The sequence below is a fragment of the Triturus cristatus genome, chromosome 6, assembly GCF_964204655.1.
Source record: "Triturus cristatus chromosome 6, aTriCri1.1, whole genome shotgun sequence".
Lineage (NCBI taxonomy): Eukaryota > Metazoa > Chordata > Amphibia > Caudata > Salamandridae > Triturus > Triturus cristatus.
Window position 1 is genome coordinate 1942542727 of NC_140589.1, and position 25112 is coordinate 1942567838.

The 25112-nt window shown below is 54.8% G+C and overlaps 1 protein-coding gene across 3 annotated transcripts in view; it reads left to right on the plus strand.

The window, feature by feature from the left end:
• Positions 1-25112, plus strand: part of LOC146822550 (uncharacterized) — a 96484-nt gene that overhangs the window by 65643 nt on the left and 5729 nt on the right. For 2 of the 3 annotated variants that reach the window (XM_085613668.1, XM_085613669.1), the window contains one exon: positions 19126-19239. The exons of the other annotated variant lie outside the window; for it this stretch is intronic. In XM_085613668.1, coding sequence (XP_085469794.1) covers positions 19126-19239 — 114 coding nt within the window. The remainder of the gene's footprint in view (positions 1-19125; positions 19240-25112) is intronic. 3 annotated transcript variants of the gene reach the window in all.

Sequence of the window (25112 nt, forward strand, 5' to 3'; positions counted from 1 at the left end):
TCAGACGTCCCTTACACCCAGAGGATGGCATTTATCCCTCCAGGTCTTCCCCTCCAGAGGACAATATCAGCTCCATCACAGAGCTGCCCTGTTTCACGGGGTTGCCCTTCGTACAGACACAGTGGAGGAAGATTTTCTCATGGACACTTTCGACACCACACAAAGGTCCACCTCAATTTTACCCATGCTTAAAGGGGTCATTAAGCATGCACCAGAGATCTTTAAAGACCCCGTCAGGGCTCGAGTCATCAACCCGAGAATAGAAAAAAAGTATAAGGCTGCTCCTACTGATCCAGCACACATTAAAGGCCCCGCACCACTAGACTCCTTGGCAGTCTCCAATGCAAGGAAGAGTGCACATTCCCAAACATGAGGTGACGCACCACCACCAGATGAGGAATCTAAACTCCTGGACGCCTCTGGCAAACGCACCGCGTCACAGGCAGCAAACATATGGCGCATTGCCAATACCCAAGCGCTGCTAGCCAGGTATGACAGTGCACATTATGATGAGCTTGAGTCCATAATGCAGCACCTCCCTGACAGGTATAAAAACAGGGCCAATGAACTCATACAGGAAGGTAAAACCATCACTAATACCTCCATCCGTTGTGCCTTAGATGTAGCAGATACCGCCTCAAGGGCGATAAACACCAGTGTCCTTTTGCGTAGGCACGCCTGGCTACGCATCTCAGGTCTTAAACCTGAAGTCCAGAGTTCTATACTCAATCAGCCATTTGATGAGCAACACCTGTTTGGCCCCAATGTGGACGTATCACTTGAGAAAATGAAAAAGGATACAGACACGGACAAATCTATGGGAGCCTTGCAGTCGCAAGCTCCCAGACGGTCCTTTCGTCGCTTATCCTTCAGAAGCCCCCATAGAGGCTACTCTTCTGATAGCCCCTCCACTTCTTACAAGGCTCCCACTCAATCCACCTTTACTAGAGGTTACCAAAGGGGTGGTTACAGGGGGAACAACAGCAAAGGCAGAGGCAAAAACAACAACTCCCGCTCTGCCACCACCACCCCAGGACTTCCCCCAGACCATTACACTCCAGTCGGGGGAAGACTCCACCAATTCCTCCCTGCCTGGGCAAACATCACTTCAGACAGGTGGGTGCAACAGATAATTCAATCAGGCTACTGTCTCGAACTAACATCTACCCCCCGCAAACATACCACCCAAACAGCGTCTAATGTCACAAGAACACCTGTTACTGCTAAAGCAGGAGGTAATCTCCCTCCTACAAAAAAGTGCAATAGAACCAGTTCCCCTGCACCAACAAAACAAGGGAGTTTACTCCCTGTATTTTCTCATACCAGAAAAGGATGGCTCTCTAAGGCCTATTCTAGACCTCAGACCCCTAAACATATACATACACTCAGACCATTTCCACATGGTCACACTTCAGCAGGTCCTTCCTCTGCTTTCACAGGGCGACTTCCTTACAACCCTAGACCTCAAGGATGCCCATTTCCACATTCCCATTCACAGCACTCACAGAAAATATCGTAGTGGACGGTCTGTACTATCAATTCAAAGTGCTCCCATTCGCAGTGAACACAGCACCAAGACCACGCCCAGGATTCCCCTAACACCAGCTCAGCATCCCTGAGCATCTCCAGCATCCTGCATCCCATGCACCAGGACCACGCCCATGATTCCCCTAACACAGGCTCAGCATAACTGAGCATCTCCAGCATCCTGCATCCCTCGCATCAGGACCACGTCCATGATTCCCATAACACCGGCTCAGCATCCCTGAGCATCTCCAGCATCCTGCATCCCTTGCATCAGGACCATGCCCATGATTCCCCTAACACAGGCTCAGCATCCCTGAGCATCTCCAGGATCCTGCATCCCTTGCATCAGGACCACGCCCAGGATTCCCCTAACACAGCCTCAGCATCCCTGAGCATCTACAGCATCCTGCATCCCTTGCACCAGGACCACGTTCATGATTCCCCTAACACCGGCTCAGCATCCCTGAGCATCTTCAGCATCCTGCATCCCATGCAACAGGACCACGCCCATGATTCCCCTAACACCGGCTCAGCATCCCTGAGCATCCCCAGCATCCTGCATCCCTTGCATCAGGACCACGCCCATGATTCCCCTAACAACGGCTCAGTATCCCTGAGCATCTCCAGCATCCTGCATCCCTTGCATCAGGACCACGCCCAGGATTCCCCTAACACAGGCTCAGCATAACTGAGCATCTCCAGCATCCTGCATCCCTCGCATCAGGACCACGTCCATGATTCCCATAACACCGGCTCAGCATCCCTGAGCATCTCCAGCATCCTGCATCCCTTGCATCAGGACCATGCCCATGATTCCCCTAACACAGGCTCAGCATCCCTGAGCATCTCCAGGATCCTGCATCCCTTGCATCAGGACCACGCCCAGGATTCCCCTAACACCGGCTCAGCATCCCTGAGCATCTCCAGCATCCTGCATCCCTTGCATCAGGACCACGCCCATGATTCCCCTAACACAGGCTCAGCATCACTGAGCATCTCCAGCATGCTGCATCCCATGCACCAGGACCACGTCCATGATTCCCCTAACACAGGCTCAGCATAACTGAGCATCTTCAGCATCTTGCATCCCTTCCATCAGGACCACGCCCATGATTCCCCTAACACCGGCTCAGCATCCCTGAGCATCTCCAGCATCCTGCATCCCTTGCACCAGGACCACGCCCATGATTCCCCTAACACCGGCTCAGCATCCTTGAGCATCTTCAGCATCCTGCATCCCATGCATCATACCCACACCCATGATTCCCCTAACACCGGCTCAGCATCCCTGAGCATCTCCAGCATCCTGCATCCCTTGCATCAGGACCACGTTCATGATTCCCCTAACACCCGCTCAGCATCCCTGAGCATCTCCAGCATCCTGCATCCCTTGCACCAGGACCACGCCCATGATTCCCCTAACAAAGCCTCAGCATCCCTGAGCATCTACAGCATCCTGCATCCCTTGCACCAGGACCACGCCCATGATTCCCCTAACACAGCCTCAGCATCCCTGAGCATCTCCAGCATCCTGCATCCCTTGCATCAGGACCACGCCCATGATTCCCCTAACACCGGCTCAGCATCCCTGAGCATCTCCAGCATCCTGCATCCCATGCATCAGGACCACGCCCATGATTCCCCTAACACCAGGTCAGCATCCCTGAGCATCTCCAGCATCCTGCATCCCTTGCATCAGGACCACGCCCAGGATTCCCCTAACACCGGCTCAGCATCCCTGAGCATTTCCAGCATCCTGCATCCCATGCATCAGGACCACGCCCATGATTCCCCTAACACCGGCTCAGCATCCCTGAGCATCTCCAGCATCCTGCATCCCTCGCATCAGGACCACGTCCATGATTCCCATAACACAGGCTCAGCATCCCTGAGCATCTCCAGCATCCTGCATCCCATGCACCAGGACCACGCCCATGATTCCCATAACACCAGCTCAGCATCCCTGAGCATCTTCAGAATCCTCTAGCCCTTGCATCAGGACCACGTTCATGATTCCCCTAACACCGGCTCAGCATCCCTGAGCATCTCCAGCATCCTGCATCCCATGCATCAGGACCACGCCCATGATTCCCCTAACACCGGCTCAGCATCCCTGAGCATCTCCAGCATCCTGCATCCCTCGCATCAGGACCACGTTCATGATTCCCCTAACACCGGCTCAGCATCCTTGAGCATCTTCAGCATCCTGCATCCCATGCATCATAACCACACCCATGATTCCCCTAACACCGGCTCAGCATCCCTGAGCATCTCCAGCATCCTGCATCCCTTGCATCAGGACCACGTTCATGATTCCCCTAATACCCGCTCAGCATCCCTGAGCATCTCCAGCATCCTGCATCCCTTGCACCAGGACCACGCCCATGATTCCCCTAACACAGCCTCAGCATCCCTGAGCATCTACAGCATCCTGCATCCCTTGCACCAGGACCACGCCCATGATTCCCCTAACACCAGCTCAGCATCCCTGAGCATCTCCAGCATCCTGCATCCCTTGCATCAGGACCACGCCCAGGATTCCCCTAACACCGGCTCAGCATCCCTGAGCATCTTCAGCATCCTGCATCCCATGCATCAGGACCACGCCCATGATTCCCCTAACACCGGCTCAGCATCCCTGAGCATCTCCAGCATCCTGCATCCCTTGCATCAGGACCACGCCCAGGATTCCCCTAACACCGGCTCAGCATCCCTGAGCATCTTCAGCATCCTGCATCCCATGCATCAGGACCACGCCCATGATTCCCCTAACACCGGCTCAGCATCCCTGAGCATCTCCAGCATCCTGCATCCCTCGCATCAGGACCACGTCCATGATTCCCATAACACAGGCTCAGCATCCCTGAGCATCTCCAGCATCCTGCATCCCATGCATCAGGACCACGCCCATGATTCCCCTAACACCGGCTCAGCATCCCTGAGCATCTCCAGCATTCTGCATCCCTCGCATCAGGACCACGTCCATGATTCCCATAACACAGGCTCAGCATCCCTGAGCATCTCCAGCATCCTGCATCCCATGCACCAGGACCACGCCCATGATTCCCATAACACCAGCTCAGCATCCCTGAGCATCTTCAGAATCCTCTAGCCCTTGCATCAGGACCACGTTCATGATTCCCCTAACACCCGCTCAGCATCCCTGAGCATCTCCAGCATCCTGCATCCCTTGCACCAGGACCACGCCCATGATTCCCCTAACACAGCCTCAGCATCCCTGAGCATTTCCAGCATCCTGCATCCCATGCATCAGGACCACGCCCATGATTCCCCTAACACCGGCTCAGCATCCCTGAGCATCTCCAGCATCCTGCATCCCTCGCATCAGGACCACGTCCATGATTCCCCTAACACCGGCTCAGCATCCCTGAGCATCTCCAGCATCCTGCATCCCTTGCATCAGGACCACGCCCATGATTCCCCTAACACCGGCTCAGTATCCCTGAGCATCTCCAGCATCCTGCATCCCTTGCATCAGGACCACGCCCAGGATTCCCCTAACACAGGCTCAGCATAACTGAGCATCTCCAGCATCCTGCATCCCTCGCATCAGGACCACGTCCATGATTCCCATAACACCGGCTCAGCATCCCTGAGCATCTCCAGCATCCTGCATCCCTTGCATCAGGACCATGCCCATGATTCCCCTAACACAGGCTCAGCATCCCTGAGCATCTCCAGGATCCTGCATCCCTTGCATCAGGACCACGCCCAGGATTCCCCTAACACCGGCTGAGCATCCCTGAGCATCTCCAGCATCCTGCATCCCTTGCATCAGGACCACGCCCATGATTCCCCTAACACAGGCTCAGCATCACTGAGCATCTCCAGCATCCTGCATCCCTTGCATCAGGACCACGTTCATGATTCCCCTAACACCCGCTCAGCATCCCTGAGCATCTCCAGCATCCTGCATCCCTTGCACCAGGACCACGCCCATGATTCCCCTAACACAGCCTCAGCATCCCTGAGCATCTCCAGCATCCTGCATCCCTTGCACCAGGACCACGCCCATGATTCCCCTAACACAGCCTCAGCATCCCTGAGCATCTACAGCATCCTGCATCCCTTGCACCAGGACCACGCCCATGATTCCCCTAACACAGCCTCAGCATCCCTGAGCATCTACAGCATCCTGCATCCCTTGCACCAGGACCACGCCCATGATTCCCCTAACACCAGCTCAGCATCCCTGAGCATCTCCAGCATCCTGCATCCCTTGCATCAGGACCACGCCCAGGATTCCCCTAACACCGGCTCAGCATCCCTGAGCATTTCCAGCATCCTGCATCCCATGCATCAGGACCATGCCCATGATTCCCCTAACACCGGCTCAGCATCCCTGAGCATCTCCAGCATCCTGCATCCCTTGCACCAGGACCACGCCCATGATTCCACTAACACAGGCTCAGCATCCCTGAGCATCTTCAGCATCCTGCATCCCTTGCACCAGGACCACGCCCATGATTCCACTAACACCGGCTCAGCATCCCTGAGCATCTCCAGCATCCTGCATCCCTCGCATCAGGACCACGCCCATGATTCCCCTAACACCTGCTCAGCATCCCTGAGCATCTCCAGCATCCTGCATCCCTTGCACCAGGACCACGCCCATGATTCCCCTAACACCAGCTCAGCATCCCTGAGCATCTCCAGCATCCTGCATCCCTTGCACCAGCACCACGCCCATGATTCCCCTAACACCAGCTCAGCATCCCTGAGCATCTCCAGCATCCTGCATCCCTTGCATCAGGACCACGCCCATGATTCCCCTAACATCGGCTCAGCATCCCTAAGCATCTCCAGCATCCTGCATCCCTTGCATCAGGACCACGCCCATGATTCCCCTAACACAGGCTCAGCATCCCTGAGCATCTCCAGCATCCTGCATCCCATGCATCAGGACCACGCCCATGATTCCCCTAACACCAGCTCAGCATCCCTGAGCATCTCCAGCATCCTGCATCCCTTGCATCAGGACCACGTTCATGATTCCTCTAAACACCGGCTCAGCATCCCTGAGCATCTCCAGCATCCTGCATCCCTTGCATCAGGACCACACCCATGATTCCCCTAACACCGACTCAGCATCCCTGAGCACCTCCAGCATCCTGCATCCCTCGCATCAGGACCACGCCCATGATTCCCCTAACACCGGCTCAGCATCCCTGAGCATCTCAAGCATCCTGCATCCCTTGCATCAGGAACACGCCCATGATTCCCCTAACACCGGCTCAGCATCCCTGAGCATCTCCAGCATCCTGCATCCCATGCATCAGGACCACGCTCATGATTCCCCTAACACCGGCTCAGCATCCCTGAGCATCTCCAGCATCCTGCATCCCATGCATCAGGACCACGTCCATGATTCCCCTAACACCAGCTCAGCATCCCTGAGCATCTTCAGCATCCTGCATCCCTTGCACCAGCACCACGCCCATGATTCCCGTAACACCAGCTCAGCATCCCTGAGCATCTCCAGCATCCTGCATCCCTTGCATCAGGACCACGCCCATGATTCCCCTAACACCGGCTCAGCATTACTGAGCATCTTAAGCATCCTGCATCCCATGCATCAGGACCACGCCCATGATTCCCCTAACACCGGCTCAGCATCCCTGAGCATCTCCAGCATCCTGCATCCCTTGCACCAGGACCACGTCCATGATTCCCCTAACACAGGCTCAGCATCCCTGAGCATCTCCAGCATCCTGCATCCCATGCATCAGGACCACGTCCATGATTCCCCTAACACCGGCTCAGCATCCCTGAGCATCTTCAGCATCCTGCATCCCATGCATCAGGACCACGCCCATGATTCCCCTAACACCGGCTCAGCATTACTGAGCATCTTAAGAATCCTGCATCCCATGCATCAGGACCACGCCCATGATTCCCCTAACACCGGCTCAGAATCCCTGAGCATCTCCAGCATCCTGCATCCCTTGCATCAGGACCACGCCCATGATTCCCCTAACACCAGCTCAGCATCCCTGAGCATCTCCAGCATCCTGCATCCCATGCATCAGGACCACGTTCATGATTCCCCTAACACCGGCTCAGCATCCCTGAGCATCTCCAGCATCCTGCATCCCTTGCACCAGGACCACGCCCATGATTCCCCTAACACAGCCTCAGCATCCCTGAGCATCTACAGCATCCTGCATCCCTTGCACCAGGACCACGTTCATGATTCCCCTAACACAGGCTCAGCATTACTGAGCATCTTCAGCATCCTGCATCCCTTGCATCAGGACCACACCCATGAATCCCCTAACACCGGCTCAGCATCCCTGAGCATCTCCAGCATCCTGCATCCCTTGCATCAAGACCACGCCCATGATTCCCCTAACACCGGCTCAGCATCCCTGAGCATCTCCAGCATCCTGCATCCCTTGCATCAGGACCACGCCCATGATTCCCCTAACACCAGCTCAGCATCCCTGAGCATCTCCAGCCTCCTGCATCCCTTGCATCAGGACCACGCCCAGGATTCCCCTAACACCGGCTCAGCATCACTGAGCATCCCCAGCATCCTGCATCCCTTGCATCAGGACCACGCCCATGATTCCCCTAACACCGGCTCAGTATCCCTGAGCATCTCCAGCATCCTGCATCCCTTGCATCAGGACCACGCCCAGGATTCCCCTAACACAGGCTCAGCATAACTGAGCATCTCCAGCATCCTGCATCCCTCGCATCAGGACCACGTCCATGATTCCCACAACACCGGCTCAGCATCCCTGAGCATCTCCAGCATCCTGCATCCCTTGCATCAGGACCATGCCCATGATTCCCCTAACACAGGCTCAGCATCCCTGAGCATCTCCAGCATCCTGCATCCCTTGCACCAGGACCACACCCATGATTCCCCTAACACCGGCTCAGCATCCCTGAGCATCTCCAGCATCCTGCATCCCTTGCACCAGGACCACGTCCATGATTCCCCTAACACAGGCTCAGCATCCCTGAGCATCTCCAGCATCCTGCATCCCATGCATCAGGACCACGTCCATGATTCCCCTAACACCGGCTCAGCATCCCTGAGCATCTTCAGCATCCTGCATCCCATGCATCAGGACCACGCCCATGATTCCCCTAAACACCAGCTCAGCATCGCTGAGCATCTCCAGCATCCTGCCTCCCTTGCACCAGGACCACGTCCATGATTCCCCTAACACAGGCTCAGCATCCCTGAGCATCTCCAGCATCCTGCATCCCATGCATCAGGACCACGTCTATGATTCCCCTAACACCGGCTCAGCATCCCTGAGCATCTTCAGCATCCTGCATCCCATGCATCAGGACCACGCCCATGATTCCCCTAACACCGGCTCAGCATTACTGAGCATCTTAAGAATCCTGCATCCCATGCATCAGGACCACGCCCATGATTCCCCTAACACCGGCTCAGCATCCCTGAGCATCTCCAGCATCCTGCATCCCTTGCATCAGGACCACGCCCATGATTCCCCTAACACCAGCTCAGCATCCCTGAGCATCTCCAGCATCCTGCATCCCATGCATCAGGACCACGTTCATGATTCCCCTAACACCGGCTCAGCATCCCTGAGCATCTCCAGCATCCTGCATCCCTTGCACCAGGACCACGCCCATGATTCCCCTAACACAGCCTCAGCATCCCTGAGCATCTACAGCATCCTGCATCCCTTGCACCAGGACCACGTTCATGATTCCCCTAACACAGGCTCAGCATTACTGAGCATCTTCAGCATCCTGCATCCCTTGCATCAGGACCACACCCATGAATCCCCTAACACCGGCTCAGCATCCCTGAGCATCTCCAGCATCCTGCATCCCTTGCATCAAGACCACGCCCATGATTCCCCTAACACCGGCTCAGCATCCCTGAGCATCTCCAGCATCCTGCATCCCTTGCATCAGGACCACGCCCATGATTCCCCTAACACCAGCTCAGCATCCCTGAGCATCTCCAGCCTCCTGCATCCCTTGCATCAGGACCACGCCCAGGATTCCCCTAACACCGACTCAGCATCACTGAGCATCCCCAGCATCCTGCATCCCTTGCATCAGGACCACGCCCATGATTCCCCTAACACCGGCTCAATATCCCTGAGAATCTCCAGCATCCTGCATCCCTTGCATCAGGACCACGCCCAGGATTCCCCTAACACAGGCTCAGCATAACTGAGCATCTCCAGCATCCTGCATCCCTCGCATCAGGACCACGTCCATGATTCTCATAACACCGGCTCAGCATCTCCAGCATCCTGCATCCCTTGCATCAGGACCATGCCCATGATTCCCCTAACACAGGCTCAGCATCCCTGAGCATCTCCAGCATCCTGCATCCCTTGCATCAGGACCATGCCCATGATTCCCCTAACACAGGCTCAGCATCCCTGAGCATCTCCAGCATCCCTCGCATCAGGACCACGTTCATGATTCCCCTAACACCGGCTCAGCATCCTTGAGCATCTTCAGCATCCTGCATCCCATGCATCATAACCACACCCATGAGTCCCCTAACACCGGCTCAGCATCCCTGAGCATCTCCAGCATCCTGCATCCCTTGCATCAGGACCACGTTCATGATTCCCCTAACACCCGCTCAGCATCCCTGAGCATCTCCAGCATCCTGCATCCCTTGCACCAGGACCACGCCCATGATTCCCCTAACACAGCCTCAGCATCCCTGAGCATCTACAGCATCCTGCATCCCTTGCACCAGGACCACGCCCATGATTCCCCTAACACAGCCTCAGCATCCCTGAGCATCTCCAGCATCCTGCATCCCTTGCATCAGGACCACGCCCATGATTCCCCTAACACCGGCTCAGCATCCCTGAGCATCTCCAGCATCCTGCATCCCATGCATCAGGACCACGCCCATGATTCCCCTAACACCAGCTCAGCATCCCTGAGCATCTCCAGCATCCTGCATCCCTTGCATCAGGACCACACCCAGGATTCCCCTAACACCGGCTCAGCATCCCTGAGCATTTCCAGCTTCCTGCATCCCATGCATCAGGACCACGCCCATGATTCCCCTAACACCGGCTCAGCATCCCTGAGCATCTCCAGCATCCTGCATCCCTCGCATCAGGACCACGTCCATGATTCCCATAACACAGGCTCAGCATCCCTGAGCATCTCCAGCATCCTGCATCCCATGCACCAGGACCACGCCCATGATTCCCATAACACCAGCTCAGCATCCCTGAGCATCTTCAGAATCCTCTAGCCCTTGCATCAGGACCACGTTCATGATTCCCCTAACACCGGCTCAGCATCCCTGAGCATCTTCAGCATCCTGCATCCCATGCAACAGGACCACGCCCATGATTCCCCTAACACCGGCTCAGCATCCCTGAGCATCTCCAGCATCCTGCATCCCTTATACAGGACCACGCCCATGATTCCCCTAACACCGGCTCAGCATCCCTGAGCATCTCCAGCCTCCTGCATCCCTTGCATCAGGACCACGCCCAGGATTCCCCTAACACCGACTCAGCATCACTGAGCATCCCCAGCATCCTGCATCCCTTGCATCAGGACCACGCCCATGATTCCCCTAACACCGGCTCAATATCCCTGAGCATCTCCAGCATCCTGCATCCCTTGCATCAGGACCACGCCCAGGATTCCCCTAACACAGGCTCAGCATAACTGAGCATCTCCAGCATCCTGCATCCCTCGCATCAGGACCACGTCCATGATTCTCATAACACCGGCTCAGCATCTCCAGCATCCTGCATCCCTTGCATCAGGACCATGCCCATGATTCCCCTAACACAGGCTCAGCATCCCTGAGCATCTCCAGCATCCTGCATCCCTTGCATCAGGACCATGCCCATGATTCCCCTAACACAGGCTCAGCATCCCTGAGCATCTCCAGCATCCCTCGCATCAGGACCACGTTCATGATTCCCCTAACACCGGCTCAGCATCCTTGAGCATCTTCAGCATCCTGCATCCCATGCATCATAACCACACCCATGAGTCCCCTAACACCGGCTCAGCATCCCTGAGCATCTCCAGCATCCTGCATCCCTTGCATCAGGACCACGTTCATGATTCCCCTAACACCCGCTCAGCATCCCTGAGCATCTCCAGCATCCTGCATCCCTTGCACCAGGACCACGCCCATGATTCCCCTAACACAGCCTCAGCATCCCTGAGCATCTACAGCATCCTGCATCCCTTGCACCAGGACCACGCCCATGATTCCCCTAACACAGCCTCAGCATCCCTGAGCATCTCCAGCATCCTGCATCCCTTGCATCAGGACCACGCCCATGATTCCCCTAACACCGGCTCAGCATCCCTGAGCATCTCCAGCATCCTGCATCCCATGCATCAGGACCACGCCCATGATTCCCCTAACACCAGCTCAGCATCCCTGAGCATCTCCAGCATCCTGCATCCCTTGCATCAGGACCACACCCAGGATTCCCCTAACACCGGCTCAGCATCCCTGAGCATTTCCAGCTTCCTGCATCCCATGCATCAGGACCACGCCCATGATTCCCCTAACACCGGCTCAGCATCCCTGAGCATCTCCAGCATCCTGCATCCCTCGCATCAGGACCACGTCCATGATTCCCATAACACAGGCTCAGCATCCCTGAGCATCTCCAGCATCCTGCATCCCATGCACCAGGACCACGCCCATGATTCCCATAACACCAGCTCAGCATCCCTGAGCATCTTCAGAATCCTCTAGCCCTTGCATCAGGACCACGTTCATGATTCCCCTAACACCGGCTCAGCATCCCTGAGCATCTTCAGCATCCTGCATCCCATGCAACAGGACCACGCCCATGATTCCCCTAACACCGGCTCAGCATCCCTGAGCATCTCCAGCATCCTGCATCCCTTGCATCAGGACCACGCCCATGATTCCCCTAACACCAGCTCAGCATCCCTGAGCATCTCCAGCCTCCTGCATCCCTTGCATCAGGACCACGCCCAGGATTCCCCTAACACCGACTCAGCATCACTGAGCATCCCCAGCATCCTGCATCCCTTGCATCAGGACCACGCCCATGATTCCCCTAACACCGGCTCAATATCCCTGAGCATCTCCAGCATCCTGCATCCCTTGCATCAGGACCACGCCCAGGATTCCCCTAACACAGGCTCAGCATAACTGAGCATCTCCAGCATCCTGCATCCCTCGCATCAGGACCACGTCCATGATTCTCATAACACCGGCTCAGCATCTCCAGCATCCTGCATCCCTTGCATCAGGACCATGCCCATGATTCCCCTAACACAGGCTCAGCATCCCTGAGCATCTCCAGCATCCTGCATCCCTTGCATCAGGACCATGCCCATGATTCCCCTAACACAGGCTCAGCATCCCTGAGCATCTCCAGCATCCCTCGCATCAGGACCACGTTCATGATTCCCCTAACACCGGCTCAGCATCCTTGAGCATCTTCAGCATCCTGCATCCCATGCATCATAACCACACCCATGAGTCCCCTAACACCGGCTCAGCATCCCTGAGCATCTCCAGCATCCTGCATCCCTTGCATCAGGACCACGTTCATGATTCCCCTAACACCCGCTCAGCATCCCTGAGCATCTCCAGCATCCTGCATCCCTTGCACCAGGACCACGCCCATGATTCCCCTAACACAGCCTCAGCATCCCTGAGCATCTACAGCATCCTGCATCCCTTGCACCAGGACCACGCCCATGATTCCCCTAACACAGCCTCAGCATCCCTGAGCATCTCCAGCATCCTGCATCCCTTGCATCAGGACCACGCCCATGATTCCCCTAACACCGGCTCAGCATCCCTGAGCATCTCCAGCATCCTGCATCCCATGCATCAGGACCACGCCCATGATTCCCCTAACACCAGCTCAGCATCCCTGAGCATCTCCAGCATCCTGCATCCCTTGCATCAGGACCACACCCAGGATTCCCCTAACACCGGCTCAGCATCCCTGAGCATTTCCAGCTTCCTGCATCCCATGCATCAGGACCACGCCCATGATTCCCCTAACACCGGCTCAGCATCCCTGAGCATCTCCAGCATCCTGCATCCCTCGCATCAGGACCACGTCCATGATTCCCATAACACAGGCTCAGCATCCCTGAGCATCTCCAGCATCCTGCATCCCATGCACCAGGACCACGCCCATGATTCCCATAACACCAGCTCAGCATCCCTGAGCATCTTCAGAATCCTCTAGCCCTTGCATCAGGACCACGTTCATGATTCCCCTAACACCGGCTCAGCATCCCTGAGCATCTTCAGCATCCTGCATCCCATGCAACAGGACCACGCCCATGATTCCCCTAACACCGGCTCAGCATCCCTGAGCATCTTCAGCATCCTGCATCCCTTGCACCAGGACCACGTCCATGATTCCCCTAACACAGGCTCAGCATCCCTGAGCATCTTCAGCATCCTGCATCCCTTGCACCAGGACCACGCCCATGATTCCACTAACACCGGCTCAGCATCCCTGAGCATCTCCAGCATCCTGCATCCCATGCATCAGGACCACATTCATGATTCCCCTAACACCAGCTCAGCATCCCAGAGCATCTCCAGCATCCTGCATCCCTTGCATCAGGACCACGTTCATGATTCCCCTAAAACCAGCTCAGCATCCCTGAGCATCTCCAGCATCCTGCATCCCATGCATCAGGACCACGTTCATGATTCCCCTAACACCAGCTCAGCATCCCTGAGCATCTCCAGCATCCTGCATCCCTTGCATCAGGACCACGTCCATGATTCCCCTAACACCGGCTCAGCATCCCTGAGCATCTCCAGCATCCTGCATCCCTTGCACCAGCACCACACCCATGATTCCCCTAACACCAGCTCAGCATCCCTGAGCATCTCCAGCATCCTGCATCCCATGCATCAGGACCACGCCCATGATTCCCCTAACATCGGCTCAGCATCCCTAAGCATCTCCAGCATCCTGCATCCCTTGCATCAGGACCACGCCCATGATTCCCCTAACACAGGCTCAGCATCCCTGAGCATCTCCAGCATCCTGCATCCCTTGCATCAGGACCACGTTCATTATTCCCCTAAACACCGGCTCAGCATCCCTGAGCATCTCCAGCATCCTGCATCCCTTGCATCAGGACCACACCCATGATTCCCCTAACACCGACTCAGCATCCCTGAGCACCTCCAGCATCCTGCATCCCTCGCATCAGGACCACGCCCATGATTCCCCTAACACCGGCTCAGCATCCCTGAGCATCTCAAGCATCCTGCATCCCATGCACCAGGACCACGCCCATGATTCCCCTAACACCGACTCAGCATCCCTGAGCATCTCCAGCATCCTGCATCCCATGCATGAGGACCACGCCCATGATTCCCCTAACACCGGCTCAGCATCCCTGAGCATCTCCAGCATCCTGCATCCCATGCATCAGGACCACGCTCATGATTCCCCTAACACCGGCTCAGCATCCCTGAGCATCTCAAGCATCCTGCATCCCTTGCATCAGGACCACGTTCATGATTCCCCTAACACCAGCTCAGCATCCCTGAGCATCTCCAGCATCCTGCATCCCTTGCATCAGGACCACGTGCATGATTCCCCTAACACCGGCTCAGCATTACTGAGCATCTTAAGAATCCTGCATCCCATGCATCAGGACCACGCCCAGGATTCCCCTAACACCGGCTCAGCATCCCTGAGCATCTCCAGCATCCTGCATCCCTTGCACCAGGACCACGTCCATGATTCCCCTAACACCGGCTCAGCATCCCTGAGCATCTCCAGCATCCTGCATCCCATGCATCAGGACCACGTCCATGATTCCCCTAACACAGGCTCAGCATAACTGAGCATCTTGCATCCCTTCCATCAGGACCACGCCCATGATTCCCCTAACACCGGCTCAGCATCCCTGAGCATCCCCAGCATCCTGCATCCCTTGCATCAGGACCACGCCCATGATTCCCCTAACACCGGCTCAGTATCCCTGAGCATGTCCAGCATCCTGCATCCCTTGCATCAGGACCACGCCCAGGATTCCCCTAACACCGGCTCAGCATCCCTGAGCATCTCCAGCATCCTGCATCCCTTCCATCAGGACCACGCCCATGATTCCCCTAACACCGGCTCAGCATCCCTGAGCATCCCCAGCATCCTGCATCCCATGCATCATAACCACACCCATGATTCCCCTAACACCGGCTCAGCATCCCTGAGCATCTCCAGCATCCTGCATCCCTTGCATCAGGACCACGTTCATGATTCCCCTAACACCCGCTCAGCATCCCTGAGCATCTCCAGCATCCTGCATCCCTTGCACCAGGACCACGCCCATGATTCCCCTAACACAGCCTCAGCATCCCTGAGCATCTCCAGCATCCTGCATCCCATGCATCAGGACCACGTCCATGATTCCCCTAACACAGGCTCAGCATCCCTGAGCATCTCCAGCATCCTGCATCCCATGCACCAGGACCACGTCCATGATTCCCCTAACACAGGCTCAGCATTACTGAGCATCTTCAGCATCCTGCATCCGAGGCATCAGGACCACGCCCATGATTGCCCTAACACCGGCTCAGCATCCCTGAGCATCTCCAGCATCCTGCATCCCTCGCATCAGGACCACGCCCATGATTCCCCTAACACCGGCTCAGCATCCCTGAGCATCTCCAGCATCCTGCATCCCTTGCATCAGGACCACTTCCATGAATCCCCTGACACCAGCTCAGCATCCCTGAGCATCTCCAGCATCCTGCATCCCTCGCATCAGGACCACGCCATAGGAATCGATTGTAACACAGATAAGTGTCTGGAACTGCTTGAGGACTGCTGCTTCAGTGTAGGTAGCTGTTTCTAAAGACTTTGGTGGTCCCCCTGATTAGTTCCCTGCCAGATTTGGTTGTCCCAAGCATTTCTACCTGACCGCATTGACACTTACCGAAGATTTCCTTGAAAAAGTTTCTAAATGTCAAATTCGTTGAATTTGCCAAGAACTGTTTGTGGTTCTGTGAACATGTTTTGATTTATTATTGCTTGTAAAATCCATATCTCTGGAACCCTCTAGTGAATCTTTTTCATTGTGGTATCTAAACTCTTATAAAATACAGTGTATTTCTTTAAATTGGTGTAGAATTTCTTGAGTGTCTCCTGTATTTATTCTTCAATCGTTTTGTTGCGGTTTAAACGCTTTACACGTGTTCCTTTGAGTGAGCCTTGCTGCTCAAAGCCACAGCTACCCAGGGTTGAGATTAGGGTTTAACAAACAAAACTTACTGACCCTAAAGAGGTTGGTATGTGCATTTCATGGTGAGGACGCACAACCACACCATATAATACACCCCATTTCCTCACAAGGATAATTGCCTAAGTGGTGGTGACGATGGACCGATATTCATGTATAGGTCTATGGCGTCCCGGGAGACCATGAGGAGCAGTTGCTATACAATTTATGAATAAATGTCATACCGAGGAATTCTATTTAGCAACATCCACCTACAAAGACAACATTCTTACACAATGTGTAAGAAACAAATGAGCGAGCCCGCATGTTCGGAGGTTCACTAAACAGTGGTGTAGCTAAGGGGGGGCTGCGAGAGGTGGGCCGCCCCGGGCAGCACTTTTTGGGGCGGTGACACTTCATGTGAGGTGAGCAATTTTCTGTGGCCGGGGAGCAGATCCAGCGGCCGAGGAGGAGGCCGACCTTTTGGTGTGTATGAGGGGCAGCAACAGTGGCGGCTGGTGCAGGTTTGAACGGTGAGTGTGAGGGGGGGATTCAACAGACGACGATGAGGGAAGATAAAAAAAGAGAAAGAAAACCACTTACCTTGCTCTTGCCACATTGCCAACTCAGCAATGTGGCGAGCGCAAGGTAAATAGTTTTCTTTTGTTTCCCCTCGTCGTCGCCTGTCGCCTCCTCCTGCTCTTACCTGCACCAGCCGTCAGCGGGTGGCAAAAGCTCTAGCTACGCCACTGTCACTAAATTAATTTTATTTCAAGGGATTATCTATATTTTTGGAACATTGAATAATAGACATTCATGCAAAACTAATACATCTTAAAGCACATATTTCAAACACACTTCAAGCAAAATTAATTAACAAATAATGTGACGATATTCAGTTTCCTCAGACCTTCATTTTGCACATAAATCATTAGATACAGATATAGAGAAACGCTGACCGTTCCAAAAATCTATAGCACTGGGCGGTAAAACATAAATGTGTCCATAAATGTAGGGGGATATAATATTCTAAAAATCAGTCTGAAAATACAGAGGAAAGCTTATATTTCTTGGCCTTGACATGGACATTGACAGTTCTTCCTTAAGGAGCCTTCATCTAGAAGATGTGGAAACTGAGCTAGTATTGTATTTAATACGTTTTGGAAAAGAACATAGTGGAATAATTTTTGTGTAGCACTTGACACTACTTATAAGCAGTGTCAGTGAGGTGGCAAGACAAGCAGTTTCTCCTAATAAATATTGATGTAGTGTGGGGCTCTTCCCTGCAGTATTGCTCTCAGCAGCTGCTTTTAAACTTCAAAGAAACTTGGAAAGGCTAAAAGTAACATGACCCATGTCTGCTCCTTGCTGGTGGTGGGCCCTTGTAAGACTTTGGCCAGTTTAGGCCCTGTTAAAACTAGGGGGCCCATTAGGATGTAGGGCGGATCGCCACCGCCCGCATGGCAATGGCGATCCGCCCTACAACCTTCCCCGCCCGCCACCCATTTCCCCCCACCATATAAGTATGGCGGTGGGACTCCGGGGGACGGAAAGACCGTCCGCTGTTTTTCTGCCAGTCACACAAGTGACCGGGCGGAAAAGGGGCCTGCTATGGTGGCGGTGTCTGTTAGACACCGCCAACCATATTAGGACAGCAGCGGAAAGCTGCCTTTCAGTGGCGGCAACGCCACCACGGAAAGTCATGCGGTCCTTGCCATTGGGGGCCTGTAGCGGGCCCCCAGGAATTCTGCGGGGTGGGGGATGCACATGGGGGGTACCTATGATACCCCCTGCATTTGCATGCACATGACAGGCACCGCGTGGTGCCTGCCACATTGTGAATGCAAATGCACAACATGCATTTTTGGCATTGCGGAAGGTGGTGCTGGAAGCACCGCCCACCGCAATGTTCAAAATGCAGGATGCGCCCGCCAGTGTGGCGGGTGCATCCTAATCTCCCCCACGGGACCGCCGCACCTATGGCGGGCGGTCCCTTTTTACGCCGGGTCCGCCCCCCATCCTAATGATGTCCTTAGTGTGTTGAGGCAAAGAACGTCCTGCAGGTTATGTGTGTCCGCCCCTGCATGCATGCCACAAATTCACCCTTCCATGAACTCTCTGCTGCCATGGGTGGACTAAAGTCCAATGACCATTTTGTTTCTCACTCAGAATGGATTAATGGTGGACTTTCCGTTTGGCTCTTGGGAATACCACGTAGCTGATAGACGGACACGCTAGTGTGCTCCCACAACATGGTTGCAAATGATCGGTTTGTAAATGATGCTGAGGTCGTTTCATGTGTGTTCAATAGGTGTATTATACAAATACAAACCGGTATCCTTGAGCTGATTGCTGTCCAATCTAATCTCTTGGGTCTCACAGGTGCTCCGTGTGCAAGTCCTGACCTTATCGTTGTTGTTAAGAGTGAAGACGACGTCTGCGCCGCGCGCCGCCGGAGTCTGAACGAAGGAACAGGAAGCTCCCTGGCCACAAAACGTGAGAGAGGCTTTTACTGATTTGAATCACTGTCCGAGTCAGGACTCGGATGCATTCCTGTCTGGCATTGTTTGGGGATGGAATGAAAGTGCAATTGAACTGGGCATCGAAGCAGTTTATTGTTCACAGCACGGCCCCACATCAAAGGCAATCGACAGTTTGTTTGCTGCAGAACCTTACATCCTAACTCTTAAGTTGCGACTACTAGTGCACTTGTACTTGCTTAATTCGTGAAAAGGGATTATTGATGTGATCTGACCTCTACATACTGATGCCTCCCATTACCCTAAAAGCACCTTGCTACAGAGCCCACGCCGTTGTTTTGTGGACAGGTCCCTTCTGTACGGCTCTCATTCCACACTCCCGCCTCCAGCAGATCTGTACAGTGAGATATTTCCTTGTCCTGCTACGCCAGTCTGAAATCACTGTGCAGTACGTAGGGTTTCTGTTGCTTACCGCTGGTGTTCTGGAGCCGCTCTATTGTTACACTGAAGCTGAACGACCAGTGTAAGAGATTGGGTTATTAGATGTGAATGATGTGTGTCCTTCCCAAGTAATAAGACCGCACGTTTCTCTTTACTGGGAGCCAAGTATCCCATTGTAGCACTTGACTCTCTCAGGGTAGCGAAGCAGAGCGATCCAAAGCCTACTCAGGGGAGGTGGCGTGGGCTCGTAACCCCAGCTTCCTTGCTGGCACTCAACAACAACACTTACCATCACCGCCACCTCCTCCACCGCCTCCTCCTCCTCCACCGCCTCCTCCTCCTCCACCGCCTCCTCCTCCTCCACCGCCTCCTCCACCTCCACCACCACCTCCTCCACCGCCGCCTCCTCCTCCACCTCCACCGTCTCCTCCTCCACCTCCAACGCCGCCTCCTCCTCCACCGCCACCACCTCCACCGCCGCCTCCTCCTCCACCTCCACCGTCTCCTCCTCCACCTCCACCGTCTCCTCCTCCTCCACCACTACCTCGTCCTCCTCCTCCACCACCTCATCCTCTTCTTCCTCTCCCTCTTCTTCCTCCTCTTCTTCTTCCTCTTCTTCCACCTCTTCCTCTTCTCCCACCTCTTCCTCTTCTCCATGCACTCAAGATCCCAAGAGTAAAAGCTCCAGGTCCAGAAGGGCTTTGAAAACCAAGAATGCCTCTCCTAAGGTCACAATTGCAATGCCCCACAGACTTAGGGTGACTTTGTTTTTTAAATCATTTCATGGGGCGTTCTGCACTTCAGCTGCCCCCAAAGATGTCTTCAAAAGATTTAGGGTGCTTTTGCCCCTCTTGGGATACTACACGAACAAATATGTACATTTTAAAACACTCAGGGGTTTATAGGGTGATCCCCTGCCCCGTGGAATGCATATGAAGTGAGCAGGTTTTAGAATCGCTCTGAGAGGCTTTGGCGCTTTCCTTTTGTTTTTTTTATTAGCTGTGGCCTCATGGTGTTGGACAGCCACCCCCCCCCCCCCCCCCCACTCCAGTGGTTCTTTATTTAGGTATTGTAAACTGTACAGCAATACAATTGTACATTGCTTACCTGTTGTGCTTAACACCAGAAGTGAGCATTGTCACATACAGTGAGGGGCATCCATACTCATGTGAGGCCCCAGATGATGAGGTCCTTGGGGCCAAAGTTTTACTCAGGGCAAGAGACCCCCTCACACATTGCCTCCCCATAAAAATGTAATTAATACCGCTGCGCTGACCCCTGCATGCATGTCCTTTCCTAGAGGAAGTTTCAGAAAGACAGCAAAGCTACATGTGCTTTGTTCTCCTTCAGTCCCCATGGGGGCCAGGCGGTATCTCAGGTGGGAGAGGGGCATCTTGTTCAACGCCTACTCAGCCAACTAGTAAAGCGCCCTGCCTGCGGCGCTCCACGGGCTCCAGGGCTTTGGCCGTCCTGCAAGGCTCCTGTGTGTCAGTGGAGCTGGAGGGAGCCTTCCTGATAGAGTTCACCCTGCCTGCCGCGCTCCACGGGCTCCAGGGCTTTGGCCGTCCTGCAAGGCTCCTGTGTGTCAGTGGAGCTGGAGGGAGCCTTCCTGATAGTTCACCCTGCCTGCCGCGCTCCACGGGCTCCAGGGCTTTGGCCGTCCTGCAAGGCTCCTGTGTGTCAGTGGAGCTGGAGGGAGCCTTCCTGATAGAGTTCACCCTGCCTGCCGCGCTCCACAGGCTCCAGGGCTTTGGCCGTCTTGCAAGGCACCTGTGTGTCAGTGGAGCCGGAGGGAGCCTTCCTGATAGAGTTCACCCTGCCTGCCGCGCTCCACGGGCTCCAGGGCTTTGGCCGTCCTGCAAGGCTCCGGTGTGTCAGTGGAGCTGGAGGGAGCCTTCCTGATAGAGTTCACCCTGCCTGCCGCGCTCCACGGGCTCCAGGGCTTTGGCCGTCCTGCAAGGCTCCTGTGTGTCAGTGGAGCTGGAGGGAGCCTTCCTGATAGAGTTCACCCTGCCTGCCGCGCTCCACGGGCTCCAGGGCTTTGGCCGTCCTGCAAGGCTCCTGTGTGTCAGTGGAGCTGGAGGGAGCCTTCCTGATAGAGTTCACCCTGCCTGCCGCGCTCCTCAGGCTCCAGGGCTTTGGCCGTCCTGCAAGGCTCCTGTGTGTCAGTGGAGCTGGAGGGAGCCTTCCTGATAGAGTTCACCTAGCCGCAGGAGCAGGCCACAGAAATCTTGTGGGAACCCTACAGGGTCTCGCAGCGGGGCCAATCCTGCCACTGTTCCTCGGCAGATATGGGGGGGCCTGTGCCCTAGAGAGACTCATCCCAATCCTGGGGGTCAGCGGGGCCAATCCTGCCACTGTTCCTCGGCAGATATGGGGGGGCCTGTGCCCTAGAGAGACTCATCCCAATCCTGGGGGTCAGCGGGGCCAATCCTGCCACTGTTCCTCAGGAGATATAAGGGGGCCTGTGCCCTGGAGAGACTCATCCCAATCCTGGGGGTCAGCGGGGCAAATCCTGCCACTGTTCCTCAGCAGATATGGGGGGACCCGTGCCCTGGAGAGACTCATCCCAATCCTGGGGGTCAGCGGGGCCAATCCTGCCACTGTTCCTCAGCAGATAGGGGGGGGCCTGCGCCCTGGAGAGACTCATCCCAATCCTGGGGGTCAGCGGGGCCAATCCTGCCACTGTTCCTCAGCAGATATAAGGGGGCCTGTGCCCTGGAGAGACTCATCCCAATCCTGGGGGTCAGCGGGGCCAATCCTGCCACTGTTCCTCAGCAGATATGGGGGGGCCCGTGCCCTGGAGAGACTCATCCCAATCCTGGGGGTCAGCGGTGCCAATCCTGCCACTGTTCCTCAGGAGATATAAGGTGGCCTGTGCCCTGGAGAGACTCATCCCAATCCTGGGGGTCAGCGGGGCCAATCCTGCCACTGTTCCTCAGCAGATATGGGGGGGCCCGCGCCCTGGAGAGACTTATCCCAATCCTGGGGGTCAGCGGGGCCAATCCTGCCACTGTTCCTCAGGAGATATAAGGGGGCCCGCGCCCTGGAGAGACTCATCCCAATCCTGGGGGTCAGCGGGGCCAATCCTACCACTGTTCCTCAGCAGATAGGGGGGGCCCGCGCCCTGGAGAGACTCATCCCAATCCTGGGGGTCAGCGGGGCCAGTCCTGCCACTGTTCCTCAGCAGATAGGGGGGGCCCGCGCCCTGGAGAGACTCCTCCCAATCCTGGGGGTCAGCGGGGCCAGTCCTGCCACTGTTCCTCAGCAGATAGGGGGGGGCCCGCGCCCTGGAGAGACTCATCCCAATCCTGGGGGTCAGCGGGGCCAATCCTGCCACTGTCCCTCAGCATATATAAGGGGGCCTGCGCCCTGGAGAGACTCATCCCAATCCTGGGGGTCAGCGGGGCCAATCCTGCCACTGTTCCTCAGCAGATATGGGGGGGCCCGCGCCCTGGAGAGACTCATCCCAATCCTGGGGGTCAGCGGGGCCAATCCTGCCACTGTTCCTCAGCAGATATGGGGGGGCCTGTGCCCTGGAGAGACTCATCCCAATCCTGGGGGTCAGCGGAGTCAGTCCGTTGGGCTCGGTCCATCCTTGCAGGGCCATCAGGTAGCGTCTCCTTCCAGCTGGGCATCCTTTCGCCCGGATTGCTCCCAAGTCCAGTGTCTTCTCCTCAGTCTCTCCCTTGGGGAGGGGTTTTTAAGTGGGGGTGGAAATTTCTAGAAACAAGGCACCCCTGGCCAACCCTCGAATGCCACATCACAGCTCCAGCCCTGTCTCCACCCTCCTGCTCAGCATTCCAACATGACACATTCAAGTTGTTTGTGGAAAGAGCTCCCCTGAGAGCCTTAGCGCTTCCCCAAAAACTTCAAAGACGAGGCCCCTCTTGTGTTGGCTCCAGTGGTCCGACCCTCCTCCTTTTTCTCAGTGGCTCTGAGCTGTCCTAGTCCAGGTGCAGTAAGACAATATAATTAACATATGCAGATATCTTCCACACCCCTTCCTTTTCCAAGGACTGGGCCAAGCAATGTTAATGGCTCTGTTGTGTGGGGAGGACTTTGATCCTCCAGCTGGACAGCAGGGAAGACTGAGGCCTGTGATCTATCATGAACCTGGCTTGGGAAAGTGACAATTCTTCAGGTGCCATAATGAGTATGGGCATGGTGTTGGGGACTGTGAACCTACCCTCGGAATTCATGTTTACCCCGAGAGTGATACCTGTAGGCCTAAGTAGCACAAAACTTTACTTTGCTGCAGGTTTAGCCTATATTGTATAATTCTGCCATGCACCACGGACCTGCACCCAGGGCCTTTAACGAGGGAGAGAGCCTTTAATAACCGGAATAGCCTGAGGCAGAAGGGTAGAATGTCCTAACTCAAAGAGGTAGAAACATGCAGACAAGCATTGGAATGTTGAAGCAGAAGGCGTATATCAGCCATGATAAGCCCAGAGCTACTTCATTCATGTTGAATGGAGCTCTCAACGTTTCAATGTTATAAAAACAGTTCCACCCCCAGCGGATCATCTTCCGCGAGTGGTCAGTGACTTTGTGGACCTGCTAAGGAGAACACTCCCACAAACACAAATGGGAGATGAATCTATAAGTACTTCAAGAGTACTTTTAAAGTGGGGAACACCCACTGTCGATCTTCTTGCCACTGCAATAATAAAATCAAGTGCCCAAGCTGTGCCTCCAGGTACTCAGAACCACAGTCCAGAAGTAATACTCTCTGGATGAATTAATCAGACATATTTGCCTTGACTGGCACTGATTCTGTATGTAGTATAGAACCAGTTCCCTTAGTGCATCAAGGAACAGGAGTATACTCACTGTACTTCCTAATCCCCAAAAAGGACGGCACTCTAAGACCAATACTCGACCTCACACCCCTAAATCTGTATATACACTCAGATCATTTCCATATGATCACTCTTCAACAAGGGCTCTCACTGCTGCAACAAGGCGACTTCCTTGCCACACTAGATCTCAAGGACGCCTACTTCCATATTCCCATACATCCTGCTCACAGGAAGTACCTAAGGTTTGTGGTGGACGGACAACACTACCAGTTCACAGTCCTTCCATTCGGGGTAACAACCGTGCTCAGAGTATTCACGAAATGTCTGGCGGTAGTAGCAGCACATCTCAGAAGACAACAAATTCATGTCTTCCCGTATCTAGACGACTGGCTAATAAAAGCCAAGTCATTAGACCAATGTGTTCTACACACTCACCAAACCATCCAACTATTACACAACTTGGGGTTTACAATCAACTATCCCAAGTCGCATCCCCAGCCCTCTCATATACACCAATATCTAGGAGCTACCATAAACACCTCCACAGCCCTAGCATATCCCAGTCCAGCCAGGATAGCCAGTATACAAGCTCCTTTCACAAAATTTCAAAACCAACACTCTTCCAGCCAGAGTGTTCATGCAG